At 49.8% G+C, this 15259-nt stretch overlaps 1 protein-coding gene across 1 annotated transcript in view; it reads left to right on the forward strand.

The window, feature by feature from the left end:
• Positions 1-5860: 5860 nt before the first annotated feature.
• LOC144821692 (fibroblast growth factor 18-like) overlaps positions 5861-15259 on the forward strand; it is a 106954-nt gene continuing 97555 nt past the window's right edge. Inside the window, exon 1 of the mRNA XM_078678911.1 lies at positions 5861-6000. Within this exon, the coding sequence (XP_078535037.1) occupies positions 5861-6000 (140 nt within the window). The remainder of the gene's footprint in view (positions 6001-15259) is intronic.

Genomic DNA, 15259 nt, shown 5'->3' on the forward strand with positions numbered 1-15259 from the left:
ATCTGTTCTTGTGGGTGTCGGTGGTGTGAGCACCGTCTGTTCCTATGGGTCTTCTGGTGTGAGCACTATCTGTTCTTGTGGGTGTCAGTGGTGTGCACATTGTGTGTTCTTGTGTGTGTCGGTGCTGTGAGGACGTGTGTTCTTGTGGGTGGCCATGGTGTGATCACTGTTTGTTCTTGTGGGTGTCAGTGGTGTGGGCATCGTCTGTTCTTGTGGGTGTCGGTGGTGCGAGCACTGTCTGTTCTTTTGGGTGTCTGTGGTGTGAGCACTGTCTGTTCTTGTGGGTGTCGTGGTGTGAGAAAAGTGTGTTCTTGTGGTTGTAGTTGGTGTGAGGACAGTGTGTTCTTGTGGGTGTCGGTGGTGTGAGCACCCTGTGTTCTTGTGGGTGTCTGTGGTGTGAGCACTGTCTGTTCTTGTGAGTGTCGGTGGTGTGAGAAAAGTGTGTTCTTGTGGTTGTAGTTGGTGTGGGGACTGTGTGTTCTTGTGGGTTTTGGTGGTGTGAACACTGTGTGTTCTTGTGGGTGTCGGTGGTGTGAGCACCGTGTGTGCTTGTGGATGTCGGTGGTTTGAGCAGCATGTGTTCTTGTAGGTGTCACTGGTGTGAAGACCGTGTGTTCTTGTGGGTGTCGGTAGTGTGGGCCGTGTGTTCTTGTGGGTGTCAGTGGTGTGAGGACCGTGTGTTCTTGTGGGTGTCTGTGGTGTGAGCACTGTGTGTTGTTGTGGTGGTCGGATGTGTGAGCATTGTGTGTTCTTGTGGGTGTCATTGTTGTGAGGAAAGTGTGTTCTAGTGGTTGTAGTTGGTGTGAGGACCGTGTGTTCTTTTGGGTGTTGGTGGTGTGAACACTGTGTGTTCTTGTGGGTGTCGGTGGTTTGAGTACCGTGTGTTCTTGTGGGTGTCGGTGGTTTGAGCAGCATGTGTTCTTGTGGGGGTCGGATGTGTGAGCATTGTGTGTTCTTGTGGGTGTCATTTGTGTGAGGACCGTGTGTTCTTGTGGGTGTCGGTAGTGTGGGCTGTGTGTTCTTGGGGGTGTCTGTGGTGTGAGCACTGTCTGTTCTTGTGGGTGTCGGTGGTGTGGGCACCGCCTGTTCTTGTGGGTGTCGGTGGTGTGGGCACCATCTGTTCTTGTGGGGTCAGATGTGTGAGAATTGTTTGTTCTTGTGGGTGTCGTTGGTGTGAGGACTGTGTGTTCTTGTGGGTGCCGGAGTGTGGGCACCGTCTGTCCTTGTGGGTGTCAGGGTTTGAGCACAGTGTGTTGTTGTGGGGGTCAGATGTGTGAGCATTTTATATTCTTGTGGGTGTCGTTGGTGTGATGACCGTGCGTTCTTGTGGGTTTCGGTTGTGTGGGCACCTTCTATTCTTGTGGGTGGCGGTAGTGTGGGCCGTGTGTTCTTGTGGGTGTCAGTGATGTGGGCACCGTCTATTCTTGTGGGTGTCAGTGGTTTGAGCAGTGTGTGTTCTTGTGGGCGTCGGATGTGTGAGCATTGTGTGTTCCTGTGGGTGTCGTTGGTGTGAGGACCATGTGTTCTTGTGGGTGTCAGGACCGTGTGTTCTTGTGGGTGTCAGTGGTGTGGGCACTGTCTGTTCTTGTGGGTGTCGGTGGTTTGAGCACTGTGTGTTGTTGTGGGGGCGGGATGTATGAGCATTGTGTGTTCTTGTGGGTGTCGATGGTGTTGGCACAGTTTGTTCTTGTGGGTGTCGGTGGTGTGGGCACCGTCTGCCACTGATTGGGCAGGACAAGGTCTCAAGTACATGTCTAGGGTTCTCTGTTGTGGTCGTGAGTGTGTGGGGTGGTTTTGTGCACACATTTATTTGTTTTTCTGTGTGAAGTGTGTACCCCTAGTGTGCTGTGATGGTATTGCGTCAGTACTTGTCAAACCGCTTGGCTCTGGTGCCATGTAAGGATGGGGCCAGGTCTGTGTAACATGTTCAGTTTGGCTTCAGAATCACTTGTGTGTCATGGGTGGTGGGGGCACGAGGGGGGGTGGGTGACATCAGCAAACCTCAGTTAAAGGAGAGGTTTTCCACTCACAGCCCTACTTGTGCTGTTGAAATTTCTTGCCACAACGTTTGGCCTGGCAATTCTCATTTTAAACGCCGGCTGATACATTTTAGGAACCTTTTCTTCAATTTTGTTCAGACCGTTGCAAACATTAAGGTGGATATTCTCAAGAACTTGTGTTAATTATCGCAAAATTAGCTTAACGCAACTTTCAACACCGCAGTCTATCGTATGAAAATAACGCTGTGCCAACGTGGTATTCTCAACACGGCGGTACCATGCGATAGTCTCACGATAACGCATCAAATGACCGCTGTAATATTACCGCGACTCCTAAAAAATGTGAAACACGAACGTGAAAAAAGCGGCGATGTCCCAAACAGCGATACCAAAGCCAGCGATAACCAGCGACAGCCCTGGAATTCCCACGTGACATGCGTAAAAATGCACCAGAAAAGCATCGACAATAAAATATGAGATGGCAATGTACGAGTACATCACATCCGTGATGTAGTACACATGTCCACTGTCCCGCATCAAAAAGGCATCACCACACAAACATCCACAATGTACATTGTCATGCAGTCCGCATGGAAACTTCGCCAATGCGTAAACATACATGGAGCACACTGTGAAACTGCATCTCCCCATCACATTGGAGAGGGACAATCAACCCCTCCTGCAGATCAGACCCTACATCACATCAGTGATGATGGAGACGACCCCCAGGACATCGTCCTAGACGAAACCCAACGCTTCACGGACAACCTCCAATCCCCACCTCCAGTAGCATGGCAGCCCAGCACTATCTAGGTGAGTCTCCCCACTACACAGATCACACAGCAGGAAGCACCCACCACCACGACTGGCTCCCAGCACCTCACCTGAGAACACATGTCGTTCCAAAGCTGTGCGTTAGACCGCCAGAAGGAGCCGGCTGAACAGGATCGGTTGGGTTTTGGACTCATGGCAGCCAAACTAGATGCCATGCCTGGGTTACTAAGTCCCATCATGGACCACTTACACTCCCAAACAGACACCAACAGTCCTCCACATGCCCTACAACAATGCATGTCTGTCGTCGCTGGAGTCATGACTCGGAGACAACAACTGTCCAGTCAGAGTGGGCACAGCGATTACATCTGTGACTTGGGAAACATAAGGAGAACATGGAGCGGATATAGGCACAAAGAATGGCTACCACGGATGCGAACGAGAAAGCCGTAGATGGGATCAGGCATGCCCTGCAGATCCTCATCATGGGAGTGATGCCACAAGACAGTGTGCAGAAGAATGCTGCTGCAACTTCCACATCCACATCTCCAGCCCATGATGTGTCAGTGTCACACACCGCTGCAGACCAAACACCATCACCCACATGTGAGGCACATGAAACCTCAGAGGACGAAGGTGAGGGTGAATCTGCATTCAAGAAGGAAGCAGTAGCACTCATCTCCACCATATGGCTTGTTTCTGCTTGGCCCTGCCCTCTGCATCATGCCCTGGATGAACACCTTCCACCATCCCCCTATACACTCAGCGACACTAACCTTGAACCTCAACATGGACTGCCATATTTTGTTTGCTCAACAATGATACAGCAATCAGCCTGTGGACTGGAGACTTCCCCATCCGAGCAACTTGTCAGTCCCAAAGGACTTCGGCGGGCCCTCCACGTGGCAACAATGTAAAGTGTTGTCTGCATGGCCCAGTACTAAGACAGCTTCAGCACTCCACTGAACATGAATAATACGTACTGATACACACAGATGTGTCATTTCCATGATTCATCAAGTATGAAAGCCTGGACGAATGTAGGGGAAGTGATTCCCCCTTAAGTCCATGTCGCACATGTTATGGGACTTGAGTCACAGGGTACATCCCTTCATCATGGTGGTACATATCTGACCCCAAAAGAAGCCCTGTTGGTAACTGTAGGCCACAAATGACAGCCTATGTGTAATTTTTGGGGACACGTGTGAAACGCTGATGAGTGGGATTCCCTACTATCTGAGACACACAGAAATTGCATTTCGAAAACATGATACCCCAAACAGCCTCTCTGTACAGAGGTGACACACCAACCATCTATTCCCAAATAATGAGTCTGTTAGCACTACATGTTGCACTTACACTTGTCAGAGTGACGTGCCTGTACGGAGGAGTGACATGCACACAGGCAATGTGTTTCGGAAATAATTTATATTCACATGCTGTGCCCGTGGGCATTTTGGACTGTCACATGATTGTTGAGAACTGTGACAATGTTATGTGCTCATGTGAAGAAATTTGCAATGATGGTGTTCCTTTGTGCAATTCCTGCTGCGGCTGTGGTGGGGTTTGGTCCATCTGCCTCATCTTCCTCGTCATCGTCCATTGCTTCTGGAACTTGTATCCATGGGGCCTTGCTGCATACACATATGTTGTGCAACACACAACATGCAATGATCATCTTGCACACGATGTCTGGGCTGTACAGGAGCCTTCTACCTGTGATGTCCAGGCACCTGAAACGTGACTTCAACACTCCAAATGTGTGTTCCACGATGCCCCTAGTGCGTTTGTGTGCCACATTGTACTGCCTTTGGGCCTGTGTATTAGGGGCTCAGAGGGGTATCATCATCCAAGGGCAGAGTCCATATCCTTCATCACCTGTGACAGTGCAGAGAGACATGAATCTACAATTGGTACTGCATGATGTGTTGGCAGGCTCACTGGTTCATCGGTATGTGATATGTGTGACTTAGTGATTCTGGTTTGACATGTAATGCATGTAGCAAATGAGCGGCATCAATGTGTATTACATAGCCTCACTGCTGCTCCTCCCTCCCCCTGAGCTTATTTACTAGTGTGCGCTGCGTGGTTGCATCACTTGCACTCCTACGACACATCATTGCTCTGCCTGTCTGCGCATGTCCACAAGCCTGACAACGACACTGTGATGATGTGCATTGAAGGTGGGCAGCCACGTGTGTGTAGGCCCATGGTAAGGATAGGGCAGACACAGATGTAGAGTTCATGGCTGGCTGAACTCGCAATGAGGTTGGGCATAGACCTTTGGCTAATGGTGCCATAATAGCGACACACATAGCAGTTGGCATGTATGATCCCTGACCCTGGGGGCTTGGGCTCCCTCATCTACACCTTCGTCCGAGCACGGACCCCGTGTGCATTCTATATTGCAATGTTGGCCAATGCAGGATGTGTGGGGCTGACACTACAACAGAGACGCAATAGTAACTTCCTTGGCAAGGCCAAAACTTTACCACGCCCAGAGCAACCAGTTGATGGAGCCACACACCTATGCTCGACTGTCGTACGCCAGTCCACTCTGCTTACACTTACAGGCGGGTACGATGCAGCTACATGGCCCAGGTCTACCCCACTGCCTGAGGGTACATGATTGAGTCTGCTATACACAGCACAATGTAATGTGGTAGGGCCCGGGGCCCTCATGCATACATAATGAGCACACGGACACACTTATATGGTTTGTGGGACTAGCTCCGGGCACGTGCCACCGACCGCTTTTATTGCCAGGGTCACATGGCCAGTGACGCCTGTGCTGGATGGATGTGGGGTGAGTGTAAGCCTTCCCTCAGTGGTTGTTGCTGGCAAGAACTACAACAGTGATCAAACAATCAGAAGTTCAAAGTTCAAACAGCAAGGGTCTCTGACTTGAGCAGCACAGAGTTAGTGGCCCTGGAGGCACTGCGACCGGCACAGGCACACCGCCACGGGACGGAGACTTGCGGGTGCACTGAGTTAGGGTCACTGGAGCTGAGCGGGTCCTCGTTGATGTCCAAGGTGAATGTTCCAGGGCATGATGCAGAGGGCACAACAAGGCAGGAACAGGCAATATGGAGGAGTTGAATGCTATAGCCTCGTTCCTAACACAAAGTCTGCATCTGCTACATGATGATGAAGACAACACCAAGGCCATTTACTCAGATGCCACCAAAGTTCAACCAGAGTGTGTCCATGAATTCCGGGGAACAGAGTTAGTGGCACCAGTGCTGGAAGGGGATGCAGTCTGCGATGAGGCCTGTGCACTGATGTAACCTCTGCCCTAAATAAATCAAGGCTCACAGCCAACTGTTTGACCTACTTCACCACAGTGCAGGCCTGAGGCAGTGGTCAGCATGGGCCCACAGACACGTGTTGATATGATGCTATGCACAGAGTTGCTGGCAACAGATCGAAGGGAGTACAGTGAGATAAGGGCTGCCATAAATATATGACCTCGGACATCTTGAAATCAAGACTCAGGGCCTCATTTATGAAAAGTGACGCATTGCTGCGTGAAAATGGTGATGCGTCACTTTTCATTGCGCCCTCCTAGCGACGCCACTGATGCGTCATATTTACAGTAAGAAGCATCATGTAGCAAGGAGTTACAGATACCTCAGTATTTCTGACGTATCCGTAGGCGCAAAAATGACGCATTGCTGGAGTGTGTCACTAAAGTGAAGCAACTCCATCAATGAGTCATTACACATGGGCAAGTCCCATTTCAATGTGCCTGCTTCAATCGTATGCCTGCTGTGAGGCAGGCGTAAGATAATGATGCATTTGCGTCCTAGAAGTGATGCAGTGAAATCTGATAGATTTCACTGCGTCATTTCTACGAGGCTTACTTGCGTTGGAACGCACACCCTGCATACATTATACCTTGTGCAGGTATAATGTGGTGCAGGAGTTTACAAAGTGATGCATCTACCTGGATGCGTCACTTTGTGAATATGACGTAACATTGCACATTTTTTACCCCGCTGGTGCATCACAAAAAGTGACGCAACGGCGGCGCAAAAGTGACGCAAGGGCTCATAAATAAGCCCCTTAGTTCCATATGTGTGACCTACTGGACCGCAGTGTAGCCCGGAAGCAGCGGTCAGCGTGGCCCAACCGCTGTCCAGCCAGCTCCTCCTCGAACTCTCACACACGACTTTGGAATGGCATGTGGTGTTGATTTGTGGTTGACGGAGGTAGAGGCACCAGAGCTGGGCGTGTGTTCAGCCTGCGACGATGCCGTGTCCTGCCTGTTCCGGACTGGGTTGGATTAGTTTGAGGCCTGCTGGTCCTCAGTGTAGGCTGAGGCAGTAGTCAGCAAGGGCCCACAGCCACGTGTCATTGGCTTGTGATGCACAGAGTTAGTGGCACCAGAGCAGTGTTCGACCACCTCCGTAACGATGATACTTTTTTCCTCTGGACTGAACCGCGTCTTCCTCTTACTCCTCTCCGTGCGTACAATGTTATGAACTCTGCCATGAAGAAACCAAGACTCAGTTCCAAATGTGTGACTTACTCGACCGCAGTGTAGGCCAAAGGCAGTAGTCAGCAAGGGACCACAGACAGGTGTCGTTGGAATGCTAAGCACAGAGTTGATGGCACCACATCGAAGGGAGTATAGTGGTTTAAATGCTGCCGTTGTGTAATCAAGACTCAGTTCCACATGTATGACCTACATGACCGCAGTGTAGGCCGGTGGAGTATGTCAACGAAGAAGGAGTGCTGGGGGCCTGTGTCGCGGAGGCAGTGTTGGTCTGAGGAGGCTGCCAAGGTCGCGGGCCTCAGGCTTGGAGCTTGCACTGGCATGTGGTGGGCCCTCTTTGACACACACCGGTGTGGCAGGTGTGCGGTGTGGCCTGGTTGCGCATGGGTGGCCAAGACGGACCTGGGGACCTGCGGCCTGGGCTGCCGCAGGCGCACATGATCGCAGGCACCGCCGCTCACGGCGTTGGCCTCATGGTGGGCTGTGAGGCACAGCACTGGCAGACACGTTGTCCATTGCTGGAGTGAACCACGTCCAGAGCAACAGGCTTTTTATTCACACCCCTATGTTGGCCTGGCGTACGCTGGGCCAGCCCACTCCGCTCACGCTTACAGGCGGGACGTAACAAGCTATATTTCCGCGATCTTCCCCACATCCTGAGTAACATGGTTGCGTCCACTGTTCACTACACTCCAGACACCAGCAGTACATGTCGACATGGGCATGTCTGTGGTCTGCATACTGCAGTCTTTCCAGCACATCCACGTCCCACTTGGCATTGTGTACATTCTCATTCGTGTGTCACTTGCCTCCTTCGCACATTCTGGTTTCCACCTCTCCACACATTCTGCTATTGTGTGGCTGAGGTGCCATGCCGTTGTTGACTTGTGTACATGGCTAGCCCAGGTGAGCACAGTAAGTTGTGCTGTCGTGTCTGGTAAGAGTGCATATTGTTTGGCATGTTGTATGTGAGTTTGTAACGTGTGCATTCCCAGAATAGTGATTGGCATGATTGTGAAGTTGAGAAGTGTGGTGTGTTCTTTTGGTACTTACCAACAAACAATACATTCACGTAGGTGCCAGTCTCAAAGCACTGGTTGATGATGGACTGTCGGAAGATGAAGGAATCATGCACACTGCCTGGGTAGTTGGCAACGACATTGGTGAAGAGTCCCCGGTGGTCCACTATTGCCTGCACATTGATGGAATGCGTGTGCTTTCTGTTGCGGTAATTGTGTGCAGTGTTGGCAGGGGGCACAAGTAGGACATTTGTGCAGTTAATTGCCCCCAACACTTGCAGGAAGCCTGCTATGGCGTAGGAGCCTTGCTTGGTCTCCAACTGTTCCTGCACAGTGTGGGGGAAGTATAGGTACTGGGTTACCAAGCTGATGATGGCATCCAGGACAGGTGTGAAGAACTTTGATAGGGCTGGCTGTGAGACTCCTCCGACTCTGGCAGTTGTTGGTTGGAAGGTACCAGAGGCCACAGATGCAGCACAGCCAACAGCTTTGTCTGTGGAGGGATGTTGGTTGTCCGCTGTGTTGATACCGTCAGCCTGTGGGCAATGATGGTCAGGATGCGTAGGATGGTTGTCCTTGTGAGCATGTAGTGGGCAATGACACACTCTGGTGTTAAGTCTGTGAAGCTGGTGTGCTTTCTGAAGGTCCGCTGTCTTTGTCTGCCCTGCCTCTGTGGTAGTACAGAAGGGGTGGGGAGTACGGGAGTAGCTGGCCTGGGAGTGGTGGCCGTGGGTGTTGTGGCCCTCTTGGGGCTCCGAGCTGCATGATGAGTGGCTCCATGGCACCTGTTGTTCGTCAGGTGTGGCTCTGGGCTGGGCTCCCTTTTATGGTGCAGGTTATCGTCCGACTTTACATCAGACCGGAGCAGGTGTTAAATCCCTGCTGCTAACGCGCCCTATCTCCTGATTTGTGATCTTATCGCCAATCTGGCTGGTCGTTGTGAATGTTGTGCAGTGGTGTTGCTGTGGCTTTTTGCACGGGAACGCCTACTCTGCATCTCATTAGCGTTAGTTGCCGGTGTCATCTGTGGTAATGTTTTTTGCAGCTGCTATCGCAGGTAAACTGGGGATATCAGCTGTTTGCACCAGCTTGTGAATGGGGCGATGACTTTATCTCCAGTTTGGCTGTGATAAAGTGCTGCTAACTCGGCGATAAGTCCTTGAGAATATGCCCCTAAGTTGTTTACAAAAGTTGCAGTTTAAAAACCCCTCCTGTGGACTGCCCTGTTAGAGTTAAATAATGCATTTTTGCTCTTGCTTACGAAACAGTGTGTTACTGGACATTGTAGCCATGTTGTGTTACATTATAACTAAGGCTGCCAGTCTTCCATTTTTAATGTTCTTTACAGAAAAATACAGACAGAAACATATCTATTTTCCTTATTGTATTCATTTTTCTATATATAAAAACACGTAGAATAGGTCTTCTTTTGGACGATTATCACTGCTGTCAATCATGGGCGGCAGGTCAGTGTGTGAACATTGATAGGCAGTGGAGTTAAAAAAAGAACAAAGATTTCCTAATGAAGATGAAATGTTTGAAGATGTGCCGATTATTTTCACTATTCTGCAATGTAAATGGTTTCAGGTGATTGCATTGCACTGGAAATGGATAAAACCTGCATCATTCATGAGTATATATTTACTGGTTAAATAAATGTGAAATAGACCAATTGCAGCTTCATTACAAAATAAATATAGATAAAAACATATAAAATGATAACAAAATAAACATGGATAACTACAAATGGAAACATCGAAAAAATAAACACCATAAAACTGGGAGCCCTAGTTATAATTCATTATTCTTGCTTATGATAGTTCGTTGTGTGTGAGGGGTTGAATTGAATGAGCACTCAAGTTTAAGTCAGATAGAAGCTGGAGCTCCTTCACTTACTTAAAAACACAGGGCCCCAGTCAAAAAGGTAAATTTACATGCATAGATTTACTCATGTGTAAGCGTACATCTTTAATTTTATGATCTAATAGAGACTTCTAGCTGGAGATTACCTACCTTTGAATTTCCCAGGGGTCAGGGTGGATCTGGAAACGGTTACTGACCAATACCCCTTGCGCGCGATATCGGGTGGCTCCATTTGGTTCTGCGTGCCGTCATCGGCATTGTTAGCATTGGTTATGACGTTGCAGTCCCAACATAGGTGCCAACCAGGCGCGTGGACTTCAGTTCTTTTCTATCCGCACCAGTTAAGCGCCGATGCGGGAAGAGCTACCGCTCTGTCACTTTTTGGCAGGCTTTTTCTCGACTTTTGTCAAAGTCTTTTGGATTTTTTGACTTCGTGTTCGAGGGATGTCTTCAAGGAAGACAGGTTTCAAGCTGTGCGTGACTTGTTCCCGCATGATGTCACTCACCAATCCCCACGGTATGTCTGTGGTGACTCGAGCACTACCATGATATGAAGTCATGCTCGGACTGTCTGGCGATGGCTCCGAAGACCTTGAGGGAGCGGGCGATGAAGTTACACATGGCCCGGCAGTCGACACCATCAAGCGAGAGTATGAGGAGGTCACTGTCCCAATCGAAGAAGAGGAGGTTACGGGACTGCCCTAAGTCCTCTTCCTCCCATCCAAGGTCCTCTGGACACTCGGGAAAGAGGCATAAGAACAAGAAGAAGAAGAAGTCCAAGCGGACTTTGTCCTCACCTCAACTGGCATCCGTCATCTAGAGAGGTAAGGAGCACTGACGCTCTATGCATGGTTCCCCGGAGTTGAAGCCAGAGTCGACTTTGCGTCGCCCCCCCTTTCCGGGAGCCGGAGCGACTCCTGCTTCCCTAAAAGAATTGTATGAGGCCATGCATCACGTATTTGAGCGGAACAACCCTGCTGATAAGCCTGCGAGCCCCGCGGAATTGGAAGGAGCCCCATTGGGTTTGATGCCGTTGGCTCCATCCACAACGCTTGTGGGGCCCCAGGGATCCGGTTTGTTGCCGGTCGTGCCAACGCGACCTTCCCCAGCATCAACTCCGAAGTCAGTGCCTGCGACGTCACCGATGCCCGTCCGTGGTGCAAGCCCCATCCTCATTCCCAACGACACGGAGCCAGAACGGCGTCAATCGACGCAGATTCTGACATCGACAGAACCCAGAGGTTCTATGTTGTACCCTAAGTACTTTGAGGATGTGCTAGGCTCAGGAGAGGAATAGAAGGGGTCTGGGGACCCACTTGAAAATGAGGAAGTCTCTGAGGAGAATTTGGACTGGTATGTGGAACCTGGGGAGGCAAGTGGACTGGATACTTCTCCAGATACTGGCATGCTCTCTCCGCCAACAGTGGCTACGGAGGAGGGGGCATCCTACGCCATGGTGTTAAGAGGGCAGCCGAGGTCCTTGGACTCGAGCTGCCCTGGGTGCAGGTCCGGACTAATCTCCTGACTGAAGTGCTTCAACCTGGGGCTTCCACGCCCGAACCCCTGTTGCCCTTAAGAGGCACTTACAGATTTCCTTCTAGGGACATGGTCCAAACCTACCACAGGGGCTCTGGTGAATATGAGGATTGCGCGCTGCCATTGCCCAGCTCCGGGTGACCCCAAGTTCCTCAGCCAACACCCCACCTCAGAGAGTTTGGTGGTGCATGCCTCTACGTCCCAAGGTGCATTCCCTTCTGCTCATCCGGATAGGAAATTCAAGAGGTTGGATTCATTCGGAAAGAAGCTGTTTTCTTCCACCAGCCATGCTTATTGGGCCGTTTCTCCCATTCCCTTTGGGAGACGGTTGCACAAGTGCTGCCACAGGTCCCAGGGGAGGCCCGGGCTGTGCTCTGTCAAGAATGGGAGAGACGCAGCAACATTCACCATACGGTGTGGCCTAGATTTGACCAATTCGCTTTAAGAGGCCAATTTAAATGTTTACTAAAAAACTGTTTAAATATTTAGGAGCAAATATTACCCATTTTCCAACTATTGCGCCTTGTTCCTCGCAAATTCACACCCAATATCAGGATTACGTTCACGGGATCTCTGGCACTGGGGGAACATCCTTTACGACGCGGATGTTACCCCGCGCTACCATTACGACGCGTCTCTTACAACGCAAGTCGTAACCACGACTTGCGCTGGAGGACGCTCAAGGACAAGGAATAGTTAATTTACTATTCCAACACATTCCCAACGTTCCACGGGGACTGGTGTTGGAATAGTAAATTAAACTATTCCTAAGTCCGCACCCTACAGCGCAAGTCGTGGTAACGACTTGCGTTGTAAAACACGCGTTGTAACGGTATGCGTGGTAATAGCCCACGTCGTACCGTCATACATCCCTGGCACTGTGGCTGAGATGGGTGCTTAAGGCTGAGACGGAGGTCTTAGCATGTAGCTTTGTGAATAGCATTTTGTCGCACTACAATGACGCTTGTGAACAGACCCCACAGAGGGAAGGTCGGCGAAGGTTGACTGATGGGAAAAGATTCTTAGAATCGGGTTCAGGCTTCTGTTTCCCTCAAAAGGCTCTCTTGTGAACTGCACGCCACCGTTTACAATTTAAGTAATACATGTAAAGGGTTTTTGGATCTTGCTTATTTATTTATTATTTTAATTCTTTCTGTAGCGCTGATCTACCCCAAGGGTTGTCGGTGCGCTTTACAGTCCCAATAACCAAGGACCGCAGCCTCAATAAATATTTAGAAATTGTAAAGCAGCAAGAAAGCATGAAACGTATGAGAGACTCAATATAACATTAAGGGGGGAGATAGTGGAGGGTAAGGGAAGGAGGGGGGAAATAAAAGTGAGAGGAAACAGAGAGAGAAACATGGACTGGCCGAGAGGGAGACGGGGTTGGCTAATAGATGGAGATATTGTCCTGCCACAAGTGTGACATTGTCCTGATCACGTGCACTCCGTGGAGGATGTGATAATTATGGCACATTTAATACATGATACCACAGGAATCAGAATTTATGAAATGAAAATATAACTCCTATTTCTAGTTTTACCCTTTAAGATGCCGCGTAACGGGCAGTCTTTGGGGCTCTGAGCACTAGAATCAGCATTTACCCGAATGTACCAGGAGTTGTTTTCCCAGTACCTTGCCGAGTAGGTAGTAATTACTACAGAACTTGCAATTGTGATTCTGTGTCAACAGGATTTGGTGCAAGGGCCCAGAAAAGAAGGAGCCACTGGAAACGGGGATATAGGATGCTAAAGGTTCAGCTGGGGGCCAAAGGGCGCCTTCGGAGGTTTTTAAACTTCTCAAGTCGGATAGAGACAGAGCCAGGGAGGAGGCAGCCATAGCTTTTAAATGTGCATTCACCAATTCTAAACTCAGATATAGCCCGCGGGGTTAATGCACCTGCTGCAGATACTGGTGTGAAGGTCGCAGGTTCTAATGTGGGTGAGATAGTCAGAGGGGTTAATGCACCTGCTACAGATATTCGTGTGCAGGCCGCAGGTTCTAATGCCAGTGAGATAGCTCGAGGGGTTGATGCACATGCTGCAGAGATTGTGTGTAAGCTACAGGGATAGGTTTCAAGTCCATCCAGCCAGCCACCAGTGTATGTCCACCACACTCATGCCCTTCAAGGGCCTTGTGGCACTACCTGCATGTAAAAGTGAGGCACCGGCCAATGGGAGCAGGTGCTGGGAGGACATCACAGCAGTTTAAGTGACAATATTAATTTTCTGAAAACAAGGCATGATGTGCTTACAAAATGAAACACTTGTATGTTTTCCAATGTGAATACTGCAAGCCACGCATAAAGACAGGCGCGTGGCCCCATTGTTAAAGGGAAAGCGCGGCACGGGGTGTTTCCTGAAATAAAGACTTTGTTTTCCAACGTGAATATGGTGCACATGTCTGTTTGGCCGGGCCTCTCGGGCCGCCCAAAACAGTCATGCGCACTGTCCTTGTTTTCCATGCAGGCTGCATTACAGGCTGTGTGGAGAACATGCCCAGGCCCCCATTCCCTGGCTGAGTGTCAATCAGACCAATCATAAAGCTGCACTGCAGAGTTGTGATTGGTCAGTGAAGCCTGGCTGTGCTTCCTGTTCCTCAAGGCAAGACTTGGAGAGCGGGAGCAGAGATGTGGGACCCAAGGTACGTGTTTTTTTTTTATATTGTGCACAAACGCCCCCCATGTGCCCCCCTGCCTCCGCCACCCGCAAGTTATGCCGGCCGCCACTGTGAAATGACAGCAGCACCCGAGAACAAAACCTACGCCCAACCACATCTACACACGACTGTGTGTCCACCAGCCTGGAAGCAAGTCACCACTAACCACAACATTGAACAGTGGTGGGCGAGAAACCCCAGGGGTATGTGGCGGGCTGAGACAGAAAATAGGCCCGGGTACCATAATAGAAGTGGCCCCGATTAGGTAATTGCATAGCTATACAAGCATTTGCAAAGCAATAGGTCTCGCATTAGTGAGAGTTTGACCTATTGGCGTTGCAAATGTTAATGTTTGTTAGATTTTTTTTTTTTTTTTAAATATGCCAAGCAGTATTATAAGTAATAAAGTAAAATCCAGGCAGCAAGGAAAGGGTGCAGTACCAGAGGCTGTTACTAGGTGTCCCTGTGGAGTTGTGAAGGGACCTCTATCGGCTACATAAGGTACTGCACCCTTCATAATTGCTTTAAGGTTGCAGTACCTTATGTGGCTAACAAGGGTCCCTTTGTGAGGAAGGATTAATAAATGGAAGGACTGACCTGATGCTATGACCCGGGTATGATGGGGGCCACCATTTGAAGCAGGGGAAGTTTGGCCAGTTGCATAGGAAGGATGGCAGCAGTGAACAACGGGGACGCTAAAGTTAAAATGTAAATGCAAGTCACCGGTCAATGGGAGGAGGTGCTGGGAGGACATCACAGCAGTTTAAGCGTAAATATTATTATTGTGAAAACAAGACATGATGTGTTTATAAAAAGAAACACTTGGATGTTTTACAATGTGAATACTGCAAGCCGCGCATAAAGAAAGGCGCGTGACCCCCATTGTTAAAGGGAAAGCGCGGCACGGGGT

Source organism: Lissotriton helveticus, chromosome 2_2 (genome assembly GCF_964261635.1).
Source record: "Lissotriton helveticus chromosome 2_2, aLisHel1.1, whole genome shotgun sequence".
Taxonomy (NCBI): domain Eukaryota; kingdom Metazoa; phylum Chordata; class Amphibia; order Caudata; family Salamandridae; genus Lissotriton; species Lissotriton helveticus.